This window comes from Pongo abelii, chromosome 1, assembly GCF_028885655.2.
Source record: "Pongo abelii isolate AG06213 chromosome 1, NHGRI_mPonAbe1-v2.0_pri, whole genome shotgun sequence".
Lineage (NCBI taxonomy): Eukaryota > Metazoa > Chordata > Mammalia > Primates > Hominidae > Pongo > Pongo abelii.
This window is the reverse complement of record NC_071985.2, coordinates 96,766,663-96,786,689: the sequence shown is the minus strand read 5'-3', so window position 1 is coordinate 96,786,689 and position 20,027 is coordinate 96,766,663. Positions and strand designations below refer to the sequence as shown.

General features: G+C 53.0%; 2 protein-coding genes across 15 annotated transcripts in view; one reads left to right on the top strand and one right to left on the bottom strand.

Annotated features, from left to right (window-relative positions):
• Positions 1 to 1,710: 1,710 nt before the first annotated feature.
• LOC129058720 (immunoglobulin superfamily DCC subclass member 3-like) lies at positions 1,711 to 17,059 on the top strand. 10 transcript variants are annotated; one of them, XM_054552976.2, is made up of 10 exons: positions 1,711 to 2,600; positions 3,543 to 4,743; positions 4,827 to 4,957; positions 7,892 to 8,029; positions 8,115 to 8,273; positions 9,548 to 9,712; positions 9,799 to 10,217; positions 10,351 to 10,498; positions 10,903 to 11,032; positions 12,173 to 17,059. In XM_054552976.2, the coding sequence occupies exons 2-10, from the start codon at positions 4,418 to 4,420 to the stop codon at positions 12,267 to 12,269; spliced, it is 1,713 nt and encodes a 570-aa protein (XP_054408951.1). In that variant the 5' UTR covers positions 1,711 to 2,600; positions 3,543 to 4,417; the 3' UTR covers positions 12,270 to 17,059. The 10 variants fall into 10 exon arrangements, with proteins under 10 accessions (XP_054408951.1, XP_054408956.1, XP_054408963.1 ...); XM_054552981.2 differs by lacking the exon at positions 1,711 to 2,600 and having other exon boundaries at positions 2,693 to 4,117; positions 4,599 to 4,743; XM_054552988.2 differs by lacking the exon at positions 1,711 to 2,600 and having other exon boundaries at positions 2,693 to 4,743; positions 9,799 to 9,987; positions 10,110 to 10,217.
• The window catches only part of GATAD2B (GATA zinc finger domain containing 2B), a 117,169-nt gene continuing 112,101 nt past the window's right edge, over positions 14,960 to 20,027 (bottom strand). For all 5 annotated transcript variants that reach the window (XM_024249808.3, XM_054552958.2, XM_054552943.2 and 2 more), the window contains one exon: positions 14,960 to 18,703. In XM_024249808.3, coding sequence (XP_024105576.1) covers positions 18,570 to 18,703 — 134 coding nt within the window. In that variant the 3' untranslated portion in view covers positions 14,960 to 18,569. The remainder of the gene's footprint in view (positions 18,704 to 20,027) is intronic.

The following is a 20,027-nucleotide window of genomic DNA, read 5'->3' as shown; positions in this document are numbered from 1 at the left end:
AGAATCACTTGAGCCCAGGAGGTGGAGATTGCAGTGAGCTGTGATCTTGCCACTGCACTCCAGCTTGGTCAGCAGAGTAAGACCCTGTCTCAAAAAATAAATTTATCTCTTCTAAAAAAAGAGGAAGTGCTTGGCCCTTAGCACCGCATTTCACTTTGTCCTTGCAACTGTGAAAGGCAGGTCTTGACCTTCTCCCCTCTTACAGGTGAACAGATGGCAGAGAGGCGAGGATCACTAGGCTAAGATGGGATGGCTGTTTAGTCCTGTGAGCCATGCTGGAGTGTGGATTCGGAGGTGACAGGCAAGTGGCGCAGTCAGTGATGCATCTTCTCAGTAGCTGTTGGAGAGTGGGCAGTTCTGACAGCAGCAGGGGAAGCTGGCCGGGAGATGGGGTGTCTGAGTCAGCTCGGGCTGCCACAACACCAGACACTACATGGCTTAAACAACAGGACTTTATTTCTCACAGTACTGGAGGCTGGAAAGTCCAAGCCTGAAGGTGCCGGCCAATCCCGTTCCCGGCGAGGGCCCCTCCCTGGCTTGCAGAGGCCTGAGTTTCCTTGGAGTCACCACGCACCTTTCCTTAGTATGTGCACGTGGAGAGATCTCTCCTCCTCTTTTAAGGTCACTAATCCAGCCGGGAGTGGTGGCTCACGCCTGTAATTCCAGCACTTTGGGAGGCCGAGGTGGGCAGATCACCTGAAGTCAGGAGTTTAAGGCCAGCCTGGCCAACATGGAGAAACCCTGCCTCTAATAAAAATACAAAACATTAGCCGGGCGTGGTGGCGGGCACCTGTAATCCCAGCTACTCGGGGAACTGAGACAGGAGAATCACTTGAACCCAGAGGCGGAGGTTGCAGTGAGCTGAGATCGCGCCACTGCACTCCATCCCGGGCGACAGTGTGAGACTCTGTCTCAAAAAAAAAAGAAAAGAAAAAGAAAAAAAGAAAGGCAAATTTGCCTACGCAAGGACACGCAGCTAGTGATTTGTTCCACGTCTGACCCCAGGGCCTATGCGCCTTTCCCTACCCAGGCCACCGCCGTGACTCAGGGGTCCCCTCTGGGGAAGCAGCGGGAACCCTCATAGGAGGCTCCGGGACAGAGAGATGCAGGGCTGGGACGAGGAGGCCCCAGGGGGAGGCTGCTCGCTCTCCTGTCCCACGGAGGTCTCCGCTAGGGGTAGCCTCGTCCTGGGACACAGACACCAAGGACTGCTGTCTGGGAGGAGGAGGCTGAGTTGGGAGGGACAATGGCTTGAGTTGATTCTGAAGCCTGTGAGCAAGGTGGGACAAGCCGGAGAGGCAGCTGAGCAAGCAGGGGCGAAGACTGAGGGTGAGAGTTTGTGCTGAAGAGGCAAGGGGCAGCCTCAAGTGGGCAGGGCAAGGCCAGATGCAGAGGCTGACGGGAGCGGGCAAGGGGACTGGGATTCAGGGGGAGACTGAGTCAGGGGCCAGACAGGCTGGAGCTCCTAGGGTTGGAAGCTGGGTGATGGGGCCTCATTCTCTGCCACACGAGACTCCCCCAGCCCAGCCTTCCCCCTTATTGCCTCTCACAGATACTCCCATACATCCCTGGTACCCCTGTCATCTTTCCTAAGCTATGCTCTTTTTCAGTAGGGTAGAGTTTAGGGGAGGGTATCCTCCAGAAATAGCAAGTCTCAAAGTCAGCTCTTGCCTGAGTCCCAGGCTCCTTTGGCGGAAGGGTAGTCCCTCTTTTTGCATGTTTTAAGTGGCCAGCCTGGCAAGGGGCGGGAGGCCTGGGTTTTTTTCTTCTCTTTAGGATGGGGCTGGTCCTCCACCTCCCACTGGCTGGCAGCCTCCCGGCCCCTGGCGGCCCCAATCCATTGTCCCAATAAGAATAGAGAGAACAGCTTTGGAAAGTGACACTATGAATGGTGCTGGGGCTGCGGGGCTGGGACTGAACTAATGGGATGAGGTCCCCCACTTCAGGCCCAGGCTCAGCACCTGGGACAGCGACTCTACTAGGAGAGTGAGGGCTCTGTACCCCTCCCCAGGACCCCCAAATCAGACTCCAAGCCACCCCTGTCCAGGACGTGGATCCCCAGGGATGGGCTTGGGGGACTGGATGCCCCAACTCCTCCTAGAACTTCACTCTCATTCAGTCAAAGTTTGAGAGGGAGTAAGGGGTGGGTGATGGGCTGGGAGAGATTTCTGGAAGCTGAGAAAGGGGCGGGTCTGACCCCCCAACTTTGCCCTGCTCTCATTGGCCCTCACCCCCTTTCCCCGCCCCAATTGTCTCAGTGTCTGGGTCCTGGCCCTGGGAGGAGGGGACAGTGGGGATAGGAGTGGGGAGGGGGCTCAGGCTGAAAGCAGAGAGAGACCCAGCTCCAGGAACACGAAGGCAAGGACATTAGCCTTCAGCCTTGACCCCAGAGCTTGGCGCGCCAGAACCTGGGCTCCCCAAAGCAAGACCAGGGCCTCCACATTGTGCGCCAAAGTGCGGGGTGGGGAATGCCCACAGCCCAAGGGCCCCCAGGCTGAAGGCAGGAGACTGGGGCTGCTGGGGAAGTTGCCCAGGCTGAGGGGCTGGGCCTGGCAGGGACATGGGGCTGCTGCTGCTGCTGCTGCTGCTCCCAGGCTGGGGTAAGAGGATGGGCTATGGGGGCCATAGGGAAAGCCAGGGCAGAGGGACGGGGAAGAAAAAGAGGCAGGCATAGGGGTGGGAGAGTTGGGGGGCAAGGTTGGGGGAACAGAGGGATGGAGGTGGCCGGAGTGGAGGTGGAGAAACCCTGAGGACAGCAGAGGAGAGGGGTGAGCAGGAGCGGCAGGCAGGGCTGCGGGAGAGCCATGGGGGGTGCTCTAGGAGCCCAGGCTTTGGGGCGCAGTGGCTAGAAGGGGACCTGGGGGCCACGTGAGGCAAGTGGCTGAGCAGACTGCGGGGCATGCAGAGGCGGGGCCCCAGAGGCTTCCCCACAGATGTCCCTGAGCCAAACAAGGCTGGCTGAGCCCCCTGCCCATGTGCCCCTTGGAGGCTCTGTCTGCCCGCCCATCCACCCCATCTGCTGGGGGTCCTGGCTCAGCCTTACAGGCTGAGTTATTGTATTTATGGGGGTGTGTGGGAAGGGAGGCTGTGGGTTCACAGCTCTGCTCATGCATTTCTGGGCCTGTGCTGTTAGTGTCTGTGGCCCTGTGCTTATGTATTTGTGACTTTGAGTCTGTAGGGACATCTATGGGTGACCTGTGTTTGGGGCCTCCTTGAGTGTGTGTCTGGGATGGAATCTGTCTGTGTCTAGAAGACCTGGTGGCCAGTGAGGTTGTGATTTTTAATCCAAGTGTGTGTGTGTCCATGAATGAGTGTGTGTGAGTGTAAGTGTGTTCCTTCCCTATTCAGAGGCCAGGGTCCTGGTGGTGGGAGGGGGAAGGGGGAGAGCCAGGAGTCCTGGGAAGCTGACCCTGCGGGCAGACAGGCAGATGGGCCAGTGGGGGAGGAGGGGGCGATCCCATTGTTCCCTGAGGAGCACAATGCCCACACCTCAGCCCCTGACCTCACCATTGTGACCGCCCCACCCCCTCCCCGTTGCCAAGGCCCAGCTGAAAGAGGCCATCAATCACAGCCGGCCCGCCAGGCCCACACCGCACCCGCCAGCCGGACAGTGGCCCGCCCTGCTCCTCACATGGCCAGGCCCTGCCCTCTCTTCCTTGTTCTGCCTTTGCTGACCCAAAGTCTCCCTAAGGTCAAGTCCTGTTCCTTGCCCCTTGCCAAGGCTGGGAGGGAGTCAAAGCCGTGGGGGAGGTGGTGGACAGAGGGTGGGCCTCAGGGGGCCGCCGTGTCCAGGCTGTGCTGGCTGTCCCTACAGGCCGTGCTGCAGGCTCCGAGCTGGCCTTCGTGCAGGAGCCGGGGGACACAGGGGCTGTGCGGGAGCACCCACTGGTGCTGCCCTGCCAGGTGGAGGGTGAGCCGCCTGTGTCCATTTCCTGGTAGCGGGATGGGCTGGCCTTAGCCAATGACAGTGGTGCCACCGTGATGCCAGATGGCTCCCTGCATCTGGCCACCCTGCCTTCCCGCCGGAGCCTCCCTTCCCGTGCCCACGAGTACCACTGTGTGGCCCAGAACCGCTACGGGCGGCTGGTGAGCCGACGGGCCCGGGTACAGCTGGCAAGTAAGTGACAGGGCTGCTCCTGGGATTGGGGGATGAGAGTTCGTGGGGCACCCACAGAAGGAACCCATGGGTCCTAGAGTCGCTGAGAGTGGGCCTGAGCAGGGGCAGCCCCGCCATTAGACACAGTGTACACACTGGTAGAGCCTCTGATTCTTTTAGGGGCCCACAAAAATGTTTTAACTTCTTCAAAACCAGAAGAAAAAAATGAATATAATAATAAATACGTAAAAATGAGTCCAGACTGGATTATATTTGTCTATATTCCAATGCCATTGTAAACTATGATTTAAAATTTTTGTAATGGAGGAAGGCAAAGTGCTCATGGCCCACAGAAGTCCTAGATATGAGGCTGCAGGGCTCCATACTGAAGAGGATGTGGCAGATGTGGGCATAGAGGTGCGGCCCAGCCCTGGGACTTGGTTGTGGGGGGATAGCCCAGGGCCAGCTCTGCAGGTGCCCAAGCGGCGCCCCCATCCTCTAGGTCTGTCCCGCTTCCACCAACATCCAGAATCCGTTGAGGTGGAGCGGGGTGGAGTTGCTCGCTTCCAGTGCCTGATCCAGGGGGTGCCTGAGCCATCCATTTCCTGGGAGCACAATGGCACAGCCCTGAATACTGCCAACCACCGGTGAGCACCTGCCAGGAGTGCAATGGGACGGTGGGCTGTGGGCCAGGGCACAGGCCATGGAGCCCTGACCTCTGCATCCTCAGGGTCACACTGCTGCCTAGTGGCATCCTCCACATCACCAGTGTGAGCCAGGCTGACGTGGGAACCTACCGCTGCGTGGCACGGAATGTGGCCAGTACCCACCACAGCCAGGATGCCCAGCTGACCCTGAGTGGTAAGCCAGGCCCAGTGTGGGCACTGGGCAGAGAGGAGGGTATGGTTGCTGTGGTTGTACATGGGACAGGCAGGCATTTTGAGCACCTATGACATGTTAAGCACTGTGCCAGGTGTGGGAGGGCAGCAGGCTTGAGCCATCCCTGGCTTCCTGGAGCTCACAACCTGAGAGAGAAGGTGGTGCTGTGGGAACCCAGGGTTGGGCTGTGGGCAAGGATTGTCAGGGGCTTCTGGAGTAAGCTACCCCAAGCTGGGTGTTGAAGGGTGAGTGGAGAGAGGCAAGCCAAGGTCAGGAGGGCAGGGCGGGGGCATTTCCTTGGACAAATGCACAAGGGTGAGGACAACAAAGTTCACACAGGCAGTTCTGTGTTGCTGGACCACAGAATGGGCAGAATTCAGGGTAGCAAAGTTAATGTTGGCGAGTAGGCAAGGCATACTGTGAAAGGAGTTTGGACTTGATCCAGAGGGTAGTGGGAGCTCTGGAGGGTCTAGCGTTGGGGCTGAGCCAGCCTGTGTCTTGAACATGCGGCCCCCATACACATGGCGTGTAGATGTGCATGTGTTCGTGTATGTGTCTGTGCTTGCATGTACATGTGCATGTGTGCATGGACACTTGCACATCTCCTTCTTGGGGTGAGGATGAAAATAGCTTTGTACCTGAGATGAAACACCCAGGATGACCCCACTTGCAGGCCAAATGGGGTGGGAGAGTTTTGTGCCCAAAGTGAAGGCCACAGCAGAGCCTATGAGGGGCTGGTGCCTAGCAGGAGAGGCAGGTTAGACCCTGCCTAAACCGGAGATGCCACAGGTGTCTGTGAGGGAAAGTCATGCCTGAATCAGCCACTAGGAGGCTCCAGGGTATAAATAAGCAAGGGTACCACGGCACACCACCGCCGCACCTGGGCGAACTTTCAAAACATCTCTGACAAAATTTCACCGAAGGCTATATCTTTTTTTTTTTTTTTAGACGGGGTCTCGCTCTGTCGCCAGGCTAGAGTGCAGTGGCGCCATCTCGGCTTACTGCAACCTCCGCCTCCCGGGTTCAAGCGATTCTCCTGCCTCAGCCTCCCACGTAGCTGGGACTACAGGCGCCCGCCGCCGCACCTGGCTAATTTTTGTATTTTCAGTAGAGATGGGGTTTCACCATGTTGGCTAGGATGGTCTCAATCTTTCGACCTCGTGATCTGCCCGCCTCAGCCTCCCAAAGTGCTGGGATTACAGGCATGAGCCACCGCGCCCGGCCGGTATATAATTTTTAAACTGAAGACTGGCAGGGGAAGGGGGAACGGTTGTGTTTCTGATCTGTAACTGACTTAGAAACTCAAAGCGAGGGTGGGGGTCAGCGGCTCCTCTGCAAGAGCAGAGAGGAGCCCGGTGGGGTCCCTCTGGCCTGTGGCGTCCCGTTCCTATTCACAGTCTGGGGCAGGAGGGCAGGGCAGGAGGCTATGTCTCTCAAGGCTATCGAGCAGACATAGGATTCTGCTGCCCGCGGAGCAGGGAGACGAATGGCCAGAGAGCGACAGGAGGTTAGCAGGAGGAGCAGGCGCCTGTTGAGGGCAGAGGACCAACCAGAAACCGAAGGCTCAAGGGTTGCCTAAAGGAGCTGGTGTCAGAGTAGTCTTCCCCAGGGGCAGGAGCTGGGGACCAAGGCTCCAAGCCATTCACCCCTAATGCACTCAACCGCACACACCTGGGCAGGCACTTACCCTGGGCGTGCACCAGGGTGAGAATTTCCCAGACTTCAAGGAGCTCACAGCGGCTAAAGAGGGGATCCTCTTTGTCAGCTGTTCAGTGCTACCAAGATCCAGGGAGTCCCCCAGTTCTGCCAGTGCCTCTGTCATTGGGCAAGTTACTTAACCTCTCTGATCCTTGATCTTCTCATGTAAATGGGGGAAATAACAGTACTCCGCACACAGGCTGTGGTGAGGGCAAAATGGGACAATGTGTGGGGCTCGCAGCCAATGCCTGGCATGGGGAAGGGGTCGGCCCGGGTGGCCCAGCCTCCCCTCACTGAACTGTCTGGCCAGGCAGGACACAGTCTCTTTAAATGAGGCCAGGAGATTCCAAGGCAGCCCACAGCCTGTACTGCAGCTTGCAAGAGGCAAATAGAGAAGGGCTGGGCCCAAAGTAGGCCTTCAATCTATAGTTGCTGAATAAATGAATGAACAAAACACAATCTTACATCTTGAGGGATAAAGATGTGTAAGACTTTAGAGCAGCCCTTGAGAAACTTTCATTTTAGAAACACATTTTATCTGAGACATTCTTAATAAAGGGCATTTATGAAAGGTTAAAGACACGTTAAGTTCTCACATGATACAAGGTAGTGAAGAAAATGGGGATGATGGCCTACGGAAAGCACAGCTCTGTTTCACACGATGTTGTTCACAACTGTGCTCCCAGTGTGAGGGCGCTGCCTGGCACATGGGAGCCCCCAGTTTTGACCTGTTGAATAAACTAATGGAACAGGGGAGCATGGCATAAAATGAAGATGTGATTTAGACCCAAAACAAGAGTTACTTTGGGAAAACACTTACATCCCTCCTAAGCAGCTAAGCAGGCTGAGGTCTTAGGAGGCTGGTCATGCTTTCTGAGGGAGCGCCTCCTACTAACTTTGTGGGTGCCTCTAACTGCCCCTCAGGGTGAGGCGCCCAGGGAAGGTGGGGCCACCCACAGGGTTTGCAGGAGGAGAATGCTCACTCTCCTCTCTCTCCCCACCCCCAGTCTACCAGACCTTCAGCCTGATAGCTACTCCCATGGGACTTTGGGCAGGTCATTTTTAAAATCTGTAAATTGGGGATGGAATAGCAGCTGCAAAGCACACCTCTGAGGTCTGGTGACATTTGTGGGCTGGATGAGTGTGCTTGGAGTAGAAGTTGAGTATTGGAAGGAGGTTCTCCTTTCCTGATCCAATTTGCTTGTTTCCACCACACAGTGGGACCCCCGAGGCTGCTGCAGGAGCCAGAGATCCTGTCCGGGCCTCAGAACCTGACCCTCACAGTGCACCAGACGGCAGTGCTGGAGTGCATTGCCACCGGTCACCCTTGGCCGCTTGTCTCCTGGAGCCGCCTGGGTGCACAGCCTCCCCCCCGCCCCTGTCTCTCAGAGCCCTGTGCCCTTGTCCTATCCCAGCCTGACCCCCCAACGCCTTCTTGCAGATGGCCGCTCCATCGGCGTGGAGGGCATCCAAGTTCTGGGCACCGAGAATCTCATGATCTCCGACATGTCAGTCCAGCACTCAGGTGTCTATGTCTGCGCCACCAATCGGCCAGGCACCCGTGTCTGGCGCACAGCGCAGGGCGTCCTGCTCGTGCAGGGTGAGCCCCAAGGGCCCAACTGGGTGGGGAGAGTGCTGGAGCACCCCAGCTCCCTGACAGGAGCCTGGATCTGGAGAAGGTCCAGGGCAGGAGGCAAGAGGCTGGGTCTCACGGCGCCTTCCTCCATGCTATTGCCTGTCCAGCTCCCCCTGAGTTTGTCCAGTGGCCACAGTCCTTATCCAAGCCTCGGGGCAGCAGTGCCATCTTCACCTGCATGGCCCAGGGCGTTCCTGAGCCCCGTCTGGTCTGGCTGGAGAATGGGAAGGTGTTGAGTCCTGGGGATAACATCAGGCTGACTCACAACAATAGGTACTCATGTCTCACCACTCCCCACTGCCCACTGGCAATGGTAGCTCCCCCTACCCACCCTGGGCGTCCACCTACATGCAACACTCACTACCTAAATCTCAAAAATCCACACCCATCCACAAACCCCCAGCAAGTTACCTTCTACTTCAAGCAATTCCCCCCTCCCCCAGGAGGCTCTGCCCTGACTGCTCCATTACAGGTAACGTCCCCACACAGCCTCCTCCTCTAGGGCCACTCCACTAAGGCTTGGTGGGAAAGGGCTCCCAGCAGCTGAGTTTGTCTTTCTCTAGTACGCGGATGCTGGCAGGGGTTTCAGTTGAGGATGAGGCCATCTATCAATGCGTGGCAGAGAACAGCGCGGGCTCCAACCAGGCCAGTGCCCGCCTGGCTGTGATGCAGGCCCAGAGCCACCCCCTGTCCCCAGGGGCCTGCGTGCCATGGCTCTCTCTACTTCTGCCATTCGAGTGTCCTGGGAGCCAACCCCCTCCAGTGGGGACATCACTGGCTATGTGCTGCACCTCCGGCCTGTGGGAGATGGGTGTGGGTGGGTGGAGAGGGCTTTGAGCTCAGAGCAGGGCCAGGGGCCAGGAGTCCCTGGCACCAGCCCACCTCTGCTCCTGACTGCTGATGTCCTGGGCGAGTCCCTCTCACTCTCTGGGCCCCAGTCTCCTCCATGACCCCAGACCCTTCTGGATTCTTCCCAGGCCTCTGGGCCTGTGGTTCTCTGGGCTGGCTGCCTCTGTACATGGTCTTTTGGTGCTTCCTTACTGCTTTTCAGCTTGACTCTAGGCCCTTTCCTCATCCTCATCCTCATCCTTTCTCAGCTTAGCTCCAACTTCTGTAGCTCCCTTCCCTGCTCTCCTTGGAGACTTGGCTGGCCCAGCCAGGCACCAAGAGGGGCTTCGTCCCCAGTTTGTGAGGGTGCGGGGACATGGCTAGTGAGAAGATGCTGCTCTGCTCCTCAGAGCCATCTGGCCCGGAGCTCCAAGAGGCCGTAAGCAAAGGCACCTCTGAGCACATCTTCTCCAACCTGGAGCCTGCCACAGCCTATACCATCCATTTGCGGGCCTACTCAGCAGAGGGTGCCAGTCAGGACTCTGCTCCCATCTTTGCCTCCACCACGGGCAGCAGTGAGTGACAGCCTCTCCAGCCTTGGAAAGTCCCTGGCCTCAGGTGGGCAGGGACTGCCAACCAGTTTGCTTGTTTTCCTCTGCAGCCCCTGCTGCCCTGGGCTTCTCCACCAAAGTGTTCAATGCCACCTCTGTGCAGGCGTCCTGGGAGCTGCCACCCCAGCTGGGGCCCATCCAAGGCTTCAAACTCTTTCACCGCAAGCTGCCTGCTGCCCATTTTGAGGGGCCTCTACTCCTGGCCAGCAGTGTCAGCTCCTTCCTCTACACAGACCTGGGTGAGGCTCTGAACCTTCTTGTGCCACTCAAGGCCCGCCTTTCTCAGTGTGATCTTGCCCCAGGTACTGAGCTTCCTGGCCCAGAAATGCCCGTTCCCTTCACATTCCCCTGCTCCCTGCAGAACCAGCTGCCCTCTATGAGATCAAGCTGCAGGCGTTCAATGGCAATGGGGATGGAAATAGCAGTGCCTGCTTTGTCTCATTGCGTGATGTGTCCCCGGCCACTCCTGGTAAGTGGGGTCTGGTAGGAGGGTAGTAGGGCTGGGGCCAGAGCAGGCCCCTCTGATAGGACTCATGGCTGCCAGTCTTCAGGGAGGAAGAGGGCTGGGGCTTCACCTCCAACCCTGGTCCTCTCTCTGACAGATGGCACAGTGTCCACAGAGTCCAAGACTGGGTGCTCTTGCAGCCAGGGTGAGAGCAGCCCACTGCCTGGGGTTGTGGTGGGCATCCATGTGGGCCTGGCTGCCCTCATCGTTTGCCTCCTCTGCCTCTTCCTGGGCTGGAGACATAGGTAAGGGCCAGGTAAGGGCTAATGTGGGAAATCTGCCAGGGAGACAGTCTGCATCACTGTGGTACAGGGCCAAAGAGAGCAAAAGAGCCCCAATCTACAACCAATCAATTTTACCAATGAGGAGACTCAGGCAGAGAAGGGAAGCCAATTCTTTTCAGAGCTATGTGGTACCAGGGGCAGAAGAAGGCCTGCCATGAGCCAGGAAGAGCGAACTGGGGCTCCCAAAGCAAAGAACAAGGGCAGCAGAAATGAGCTAGAGCCAGTTCCCTGCCATCCAGCAGCATGAAGAGGGGTCCACCCTCTCCATCTCTGGGGAGCATGGAGCAGGAGGAGGGGTTGGGAGCCATGCGAGGCAGAGGGAGGCACCAGACAGACCACGCTGCTGACCCTTCCTACCCGGGCAGCCTCCTCTGCAAACAGGAGTCCCAGGAATGCTGGGCAGTGCCTCGGACTGCCTCGGACAGAGCTGGGCGCCGTCAAGGCCAGACTCAGAGTGGAGGGAAGCCAGGGGAGAAGACTGAACTCACCACCCAGGTGAGGCGGATTCAGTGATGGGGAATGAGTGGGGGAAACTGGAGTGTTTGAGGCCTTGGTCCAGGGGCCTGACCTCCTTCACCCTCAGGTGACTGTGGAACAGCTGGCCTTGGCCTAGGGCCCTCCAAGTTGGCTCCCTCCGAGACGCCACTAATTCCAGATACACCAAAGAATCTACCTCACCTGTCCCTGTCACCCCGGAGTCAGGAAAGAACCAGAAGTCCCTCAGCTCCTCTCCGGGGAGGGGCAGGACTGGCCATAGCGGGAGAGAAGAGGGTGTGGTTTCTCTGTTCCTCCCAGACCTCAAGAAATGGGAGAATCTGCATCCCCTCCCCCAACACACCAAGTAACCTCAAAGTAAACCAAGCCCAGCTGGGAGTTACCCCCAACCCAGTTACTCCTGCCTCATAAGCCCATCCAATATATTCACCTCTTCTTGATACAAATATGAACCTGCCCAAAGACACATAGCTTTAAGGGTTCCCCACAAAGTGGGGGTAGGGAAAGAGGCTCTGTCATCACCTCCATCTCACAACCTGAAGCCCTCCAGTCTAAAATCTGTCTCTGTCTCCTCGTGCCCAAGCTGAGCTCTGCCCAGAGACAGGCGACCTGCATTCTTTGTGGTCCAAATGGGCAGGTGGGCAAAGGGGGTGCTGAGTTTCTTGCCCCCCCTTCTCCCTACAACATGAGTCTTAAATATCTGAGCTCATATGAGCTTCTCTTGAGAAACCAAATACCCATTTCCCCCTTCCCAGATCCAAAGCAGTGGCTCCTCCTCAGGGGGGCCTCCTTACCCATTTTATTTTTGAAAGAGATTAGTTTGAGTCAGGGTTTTGGCAGTCTTGAATCGCCTGCAGAATGAGCACAGAGGCTGGGGAGCACTCCCCATCTCCCCTCCCTCAACTCTTGGGGTCCAAAGAGCACCTCTTTCCCACTTCTCCCTCTACCAGCCTATGGCATCCAGGGCACCATAGTCCCTCCTCATCCAGCTCTGCCATGCTCCAAAGCCAAAGCCCCAGCCACTCCCTCAATCACTCTCTCTCCAAGGCTGCCCAGTATTATGCCAAAAAGGGAAGGGTCTTGGGGGAAGGAAAGCCCATGGCTTAGAGGACCCCAAAACTGTCTCCTGTGCTCTTATAGAGTAATGCTAGTACCAATGACAAGACTCCAGAAAGGCTGGGCTCTGGTCCTCCACAATAGTACCCTCTGCACAAGGCACAGCAGCAGCTGTAACTAAAAAACATGGCTGAGGAGCAAGAGGGCTAAGAATAGCCCCAAACATCAAGTCCTTGAGGAAATGACATCCTCTTCTCTGGTTGGGCCTGGTCTAACTGCTTTGTTGGAAATAAATAACCAAAACGGAAAAAATAAATTAGGATCTGGTTAATGCTTTGGGCTGAAAGGAAAACTTGGGGGAGGGGAGTGATGAGATGGTGAGAAAGTGCAGTTCCAGATCTTTCAGGGGATGCTGCATTCAGATTGTTAAAGAACTATATTCGATAGTTTACTAGAAAAGAGCAATGTGAACCCCTGCTGGTAAATAAGGCAACCGTCTAGAGGAACAAGCACGTTACAAAAGATTATTTATTTTCTTTTATAGAGATGGGGTCTCACTACATTGCCCAGGCTTATCTCCCGGCTCAAGTGATCCTCCTGCCTTAGCCTCCTAAGTAGCTATAGGCATGCAGCACTGTGCCTGGCTAAAGGATTCTGTCACTAGAGACCAGAGCAGTGTGGTGGGAAGGGCCAAGGTCTGCTAGGGGACACCTTTCCCTAGGAGAGAATGGAGACCCAGCCCCCTCCCCATGATACCATTAGACCTAAAGTCATCAGATAACTAAAGTGGGGTTGGTGGCTTCCAGAACACTGGCTCCAGCTAGAGTTGGAGGGGAACAAGAACACAGAAGTAGGTCAGGGCTTTAAATAATCATCACCATCAAAGAGAAGGATACAAACAAAAGGTACTCAGTCCATGGCTGGACTGACTAGGGAAGACAGCCATAGCTCATCTCCCAATTACCCCGAAAATTCTCCTGCCAAACTGCCACCCCCAGCCCCATAACTAAAGCACAAGCCACAGGAAAGTTTAGAAACCATTCCTTTCTTTATTAAACATAGCTTGCAAGTGATAAATATTACAAAGTTTTTTTTTCTTTTAATCCTTTCTCCAAAAATTAGCTTATTATTTGAATCTGTCACTGCTGAAATGCTCAGCAGCATCTGAAACAGATGGGAGTGTATTTGCCTTTTTGAAAACCAGTTTCTATCGGTCTTAGTTTTTTTCATTTTATTTCCCAAACACAATGCAGAAAATCAGAATGAGTTAAAAAAGAAATAAAGGAAACTTAAAGAGAGTTGTGCAAAAGGGTCTTGTTCCCCTCCCACCCACCCTATTCAGGGAAGGCCATTCCCCATCCCACCTCCCTGCTCCCCACCCCCCAACCCCAATCTATCCTTCCACCTTCACCAGGGCTTCACCCATCACCCTGTACCCTCTCCAGGCTTTATCAGCCCAGAACCTAAAGAAGAGAGTAGGCGTACTCAGCCCAGGCTGTGGGGAAATTGGGCCCCTGAAGGAGACAGACTGTGAAACAGCTGCCTTTAGGGGGGTTCAGATGAAATCTGAGGAAAGGAGACAAAATGTGGGCTGTGTCTGCGCTCTCCTATTTTATCACCAAGATGGGGGAAAAGTTACACATCCTGTAGCTCACAAAGGGAGTGAACAACTAGAGCACCAACCTGGGGCATTCAATTGTCAACCACCCTTAAGGGTGCTGTGGTGGGCTGTGAGATGGGGCTTGAGGCCTAGTCCCTGCCCTCAGATGACTAGAGGCATAAAGGCAAAGATGTCACTGGTCTGACGCCCTGGACGTGACTCTGCTGCCTCTCCCAAATCAAGGGTAACCATAGAGGACTGGCAGTTCTCCAAGAGCATTGTCATACACATAACTACTTCAACACGAGTCACTTTCAGTTCCTCCCTGGTTTCTGGGCCCAACACTTTCCTCACCTCAAGTTGTGTTTTGGTTTTGGCAGGTGAGAAGTATAGAATTTTAAACTTGGTGGCCAGATGATCTCCCTCTTCACTTCACAGATAAGAAAATTGAGACCCAGAAAATTAACTCTACCAAAGATCATATAGCAAGTTAGTAGGAGACCCCAGGTCTCCAGATTGTAGCCCCCTCAACCCCTTTTGTGTTGGTTCTTTTTACTCTACACAGTCCTGGACCAGGAGGTCATGGCTTTCACAGGAGCTCAGCCTCACCTCGGCTCACGCAGCCTAAGGCTGTGCAGATGGATGTGGCTCTCACTAGGTGAAATTTCCTCAGGATGACTTATTAAAATCCTTTCTATCATCCCCTGACAATCCACCCTCAAAGGCCCATAAGACTAGGTTCTTTCTTTTTTGAGGAGGTGGGTTGGGGGAAATCCCTTGCATAAGAAAGCTTGACACTGAATTTTGTTATATAGGTATATTGTATATATGCTGATGCAATCAGAGGAAAAAAACAGTGCAAATACAATTACAATTCATAATAATACTTGGTTTCGATGCCCCCGGGAACTGCCCCATTCCTCGGCTACCTCCCAACCCCCAGCACTTCCCCACAGTATCAACCTGATGCTGGGGGACAGGGAGGATGGGCAGGTTAGGGTAGGGAGTGGGCTCTGCCAAGGCAGTGCTGGTGACCCGGAGGGACTACTCCAGGGTGGGGAGGCAAGGCACAAATTAGGGGTGGGTGGTGGGGGAGGTGGCATCTCTAAGGAGGGATGGGGTTGGAGCAGCTGCCAGTCTCAGTGTGCTGGGCCCGGCCCACTCCCCTACCCACCCTCCACAGCCCTGCCTCCCTACCCCCTCCCCTTCCCCAGAAACCCTTTTGCACGGATCATACACAAACGGGCACATTACAAAATGACATAACACAGTTTCACAATATCCATGGCTAGGGCTTTTTTTTCTCTTTTTCAGGTTTTTTTTTTTTTTCTACACAATGTACAATTCCTTTTAAATGGATCAAGAAATAGCTTATATACATGAACGAGTCCTTGTTATAACATCTCGGCAGCAAATATCGTAAGCTAATGAAGGTCTTGATGGAAAGGATGGGAGCCTAGGACTGGGGTGGGGGTAGGGGGTGTGGAGAGAAGGGTTATGCCTTCTGGAGGAGTGGGGAGAAAAGGGAATGATTAGGGAAAAGGAACAAAAGTAAAATATCAAGAAGCATCTTTACAAAGCAGTTCTATAGCTAATTCCTTTTAAAGGGGAAAGGAAAGGTAACCAAAGCAGGAAAACATTTATCTCTGTGTCTTAAAAAAAAATTGTCTACCATACATATATCCAAAAATGTGGGAAAAATACTTATTCCAGGAATAGAGGGAGTCCAGATGCTGTGGTCAAATTATAAAATAAAATCGACAAATAAGAACCTCTGTCCCCCAGTTTTACCCAAGCCTTACTGCTATTCCACCCATTTCAGGCTTCTAGGGAGTAAGACACCAACCTTAAAATACTGCTTTTAGTGCCTCTGGGGATGGAGGAAGCCAGGCAGAACTGGTGGGATCCTCACTCTACTAATAATGCTCCAAACAGAGGGTCTTGCCTCGTGTCCTTAGGGCATGAGGTTTAGTGTCTACACGGCCCAGAGCCTGGAGATGGATAGTAACAAGTAGACTTGGAGGGACACAAGGCAATCAGTGACGAAAAAGAGAAAGAATTGAGGAAGACAGAAGGATGAGGAAGGAGGAGGGAAGGGAGGAGGTGGAAGGTTAATACTTTACCATGATTAGGGAGACCTCACCTCCATCACTAATCCCTGGGAAGAGTATGAAAATGGGGAGAAGAAAGGGTAAGAAATCAAACCTCAGCGGTTGAACAAAGGGTCACCGAGCTATACTAGTCAAGAAGCAGCTTCTATGTAACTGACCCTGAGGGGATAAAAACAGGGAAGATTCCACCATCTCCCCTATGGCCTCAGCACCTAAGCAGGCACTCGACTATAGGCTTTCCTTCTCCATGATTCCCCAACTCTACACATCTTACTTCCAAACCCCATTCTAAGGTGGCCTGGCTCCCAGGGAAAGGACTCAGCTCAGGGCAGGGCAGGGATGGCCCCCAGCCAGACGGTATTGCACATTCTCTGTTCCTTACTTTTAATCTCAACTGACAAACTTGGGCATCTCGTACCTCTGAGCACCTCTGAGCTTGGGGAGAGGGAGACGTAACAGAAATGGCACTTTATCATGAGGGAGGGAGGAAGAGGCTAGACAGACATGCCACAAGGCAAGATGACTTGTGGGGAAAATATTTTTTAAAAAAGCTTCCAATTTTGTGGAAGAGAGAAAAGCAAAATCAAACAATTTATCCAGTGCTTTCAAAGCACAGAGGGCAAAGAAAAGATGTAAGAATATATCTTTATATATATATATATAATTTTAAAATAATCCCAGACCCAGTTCCATTAACCCCCCTCCCTCTCCCACCACTTACAGTCAGGGGTACCACATTCCCCAGAAAAATACTCAAAAAGACCCAATCACTACCTGTTACTAGCATCTAGCTTCCAGATCATTTCACCACTGGGGGAGCCCAGACACTGGCTGCATCTCTGCTCCTTTAAGTGCTCAATGAATTTGGGGGAAGGGAGGAAAGAAAAAAGCCAGGAAGGCCCGTAGGGCCAGTATAGTCACCCACAGTGGCACTGGGGTGTGGGGAGTAGAGGCGAGAGTAGGGGAACTGAGCCTGATTTTAGCTCTTTCTCCCACCCCACCTCCAAATCTTATGGGGAAGATGTGCAGTTCATGTGTGTGTTAATTTTAAAAGTGCCTTCTTTAAAAAAATTACTTAATTTTAAAAAATAAAAGTGGGGAAACTTCCTCAGGTGACTTTCAAGGGCAAAATATTAAACTTCTCCTCATTCTCCTCTGCTGAGAACATTCCCCCCAGTGCACTCTGGCAGCTTCTGGAGCCAGAGAGGCAGGTGGGTGTACACTATAGGAAGAGCAGAAACCCGTACCTTTAAGGGGCTTCCCTTACTTCAAAAAACAGCCTGGTCCACTCCATCTTCCCACAGTGTGGGCAAATGGGATGCTAATCTCCCCAGTCCCCAGAACAGCAACATTGCACAATTCAATTCATTCTCTACATTAGTAGCGCTTAAAAAAAAATAAAATAAAATAAGGCAAAATTAATATCATTCTGGGGGCGGGGGGAGGGGGGAAACAACTATTTGTACAGCAGAGGTCCTAAGCTGGTTTTGCCATGAGCTGTTTGGCTTTGAGCAGTTGGTTCTGCAGCTGGTGCAGCAGAGTTAAGGACAGGACTCCAGCCTGATTGTGTACCCCCAGCCTCTCATCTCCTGGCACTCAGAGGGTGAAAGAATAGGCAAATATGAGAATCTCAACTGTTGGAAGAGAAATCCTTTCTTTCCTCTAAGTCTATTTCCTCCTGTTGTCAGTTGACTCATTTATGTCCATCCAACTTGTGGGACACCCAGCAAACAGCCTTGGAACAGCCGTTCCTCTGTATTATAGATGGGGTTATGGTTAGAGGGGATAGATTAGAATTTTTAAAAGCAGGGTGGGGTGAGGGAGAATTTTACAAAGAATACAAGATGAAATAATTTTGGGCTGGTTGGCCTGGAATAGACTTCCATGTTCCCACTGAGGTCAGGAGATCGGTCTTATTTCCCCAAGATACAAAAAGGCAGGACCTAGTTTCAATCCTCCCTGGCTCATAATTGAGCCCATCTTCATACCTCTTTCTCCCCGTCTTCTATGGGTAAATTCCAGAGTGGCTGAGTTTTAAAGCTCCTCCCTCCAGGCTCTTTCCCCTCATTCTTAGAGCCCAACTTTAGTACTAAACACTGCCACCCAAATTGTCCAGCCCCCAAACACCCACAGGTGGGGTGCTATTCATCCTTCTTTGATACCCCCCATCCCGCGCCCTCCTCTGGTTAAGTGCATTCAAAACTTCTGCCCCTAACACTCCTAGTCATGTCCTACTTGGCAGCTGGAACCCCTACTGCAATCTGCAATGCTCGTATCATTGAACTGAATGTCATTTGTGTTTACAAAAAAAAAAAAAAAAAAAGGGAAGAAAAGGAAAAAGAAAAAGATTGGTTGAGTGGGGGAAGGTTTAACCGTCCAATGAACAAAGGGAGGACACACAACATCATTAAAAATGGTAATAATTATAGCATAAAACAACTTTAGAAACACACTTCGGAGGGCTTAGATTCTCCCCAGGACCTCATTCTGACCTCTATCAGAGGTAAAGATCCACCTCACTGTTAAAGAAAATTGGAGAGAGAAGACAGAGCGGCAGAAGAACAGATCGCAGCAGTGTGAACTAAAGGGGAGGTGGCAGGGCAGGGCGTGTGTTTTCTTGCTGATTTCTATTTTTTGTCTTCTGTTTTTCTGTTTTGCTTTCCGTGTATGGTAGGCACCAGTACAGGCACTGCATGCGACAGAAGTTGGGGGAATGAAAGAGGAAAGGGATAAAGAATTCAAGGATGGGGCAGTACAAGTGGAACAGGCGTTATTTCTGTCCACTGATGGACTGCGATATAGACCGGGGAGGGATCATGTCTAAAAGGTATTCACGCTGTCGGTCTGCCAAACTGGGGCCTTTGTGTCCTCCGATGCCAGTATTCAAGTATGCAATGTTGACACCTGGACCCAGGAGACAAAAGTGGAGGGCAGGTATTAAAAGAGGAAATAACATTCCCTTCCACTCTACCCTCGCGCTGCAGAGTTGAAGATGGAAAGGAAGCAGAATTTACCAGTATCTGGCCACACTTGGTTAGCTTTATTTCAACAGCAACTTTTTCTTTTTTGAGATGCAGTCTCGTTCTGTCACCCAGGCTGGAGTGCAGTGGTGTGATCTTGGCTCACCTCTGCCTCCCAGACTCAAGCAATTCTCCTGCCTCAGCCTCCAGAGTAGCTGGAATTATAGGCGTGTGCCACTACTGCCTGGCTATTTTTTGTATTTTTAGTAGAGATGGGGTTTCACCATGTTGGCCAGGCTAGTCTTGAACTCCTGACCTCAAATGATCCAACGGCCTCAGCCTCCCAAAGTGCTGGGATTACAGGCATGACCCACTGCACCCAGCCAATTAATTTTGTTTGGTTTTTTATTTATTTGAGACAGAATTTCGCTCTTGTTGCCCAGGCTGGAGTGCAGTGGCGCAATCTCAGCTCACTGCAACCCCCACCTCCCCAGTTCAAGCGATTCTCCTGCCTCAGCCTCCTGAGTAGCTGGGATTACAGGCACCCGCCACCACAGCGGGCTAATTTTTTGTATTTTCAGTAGAGATGGGGTTTCATCATGTTGGCCAGGGTGGTCTCGAACTCCTGACCTCAGGTGATCCACTCACTTTGGCCTCCCAAAGTGCTGGGATTATAGGCATGAGCCACCACGCCCAGCCAATTTTTTGTATTTTTAGTAGAGACAGGGTTTCACCATGTTGGCCAGTCTGGTCTTGAACTCCTGATCTCAAGTGATCCGCCTGCCTCGGCCTGTCAAAGTGCTGGGATCACAGGTGTGAGCCACCGTGCCCTGCACAGCAACTTTATTTCAATCCCCACTCATATTCCTAAGCTTTAGAAAAAGGGGACTTCCTGAAATTTCGGTCCCACCAAGAATAATGAACATGCTTCTGATGGTATAGGAGAGACAAGTGAAACAGTGGTGAGACGAAGACGAATAAGACAGAGAGATAGAATCATTAAATCAGCTTTGATTTTGAGGCTGCAGATGTGGAGAAGCATCCCTGGATCATTCAAACAGAACAGTTAACCCTGCTGTCCCGGCCAAAAGAGATAAATAACCACATGTCTACTGAAGGGATATTAAAAGTTGAATTTATAATGGTAGGATCTGGGTCATTTTCACCACCAAAACCCTAGTGCACTGTGGGTGGCACTTAATATGAATTTAGCAAACATTTGCTGAATAACAGAAGAGTGAGGGTGTATGTCCTAAAGAAAGAACAGA

Excerpts from the sequence above, each read along its gene's own strand:
- LOC129058720 (XM_054552976.2), top strand. The coding sequence starts at position 4,418 with ATGGAGGAAGGCAAAGTGCTCATGGCCCACAGAAGTCCTAGATATGAG. Across the intron at positions 9,713-9,798 it reads TGCCTCCACCACGGGCAGCA|CCCCTGCTGCCCTGGGCTTC; the intron begins GTGAGTGACAGC and ends TTTCCTCTGCAG. Across the intron at positions 10,218-10,350 it reads TGTGTCCCCGGCCACTCCTG|ATGGCACAGTGTCCACAGAG; the intron begins GTAAGTGGGGTC and ends TCTCTCTGACAG.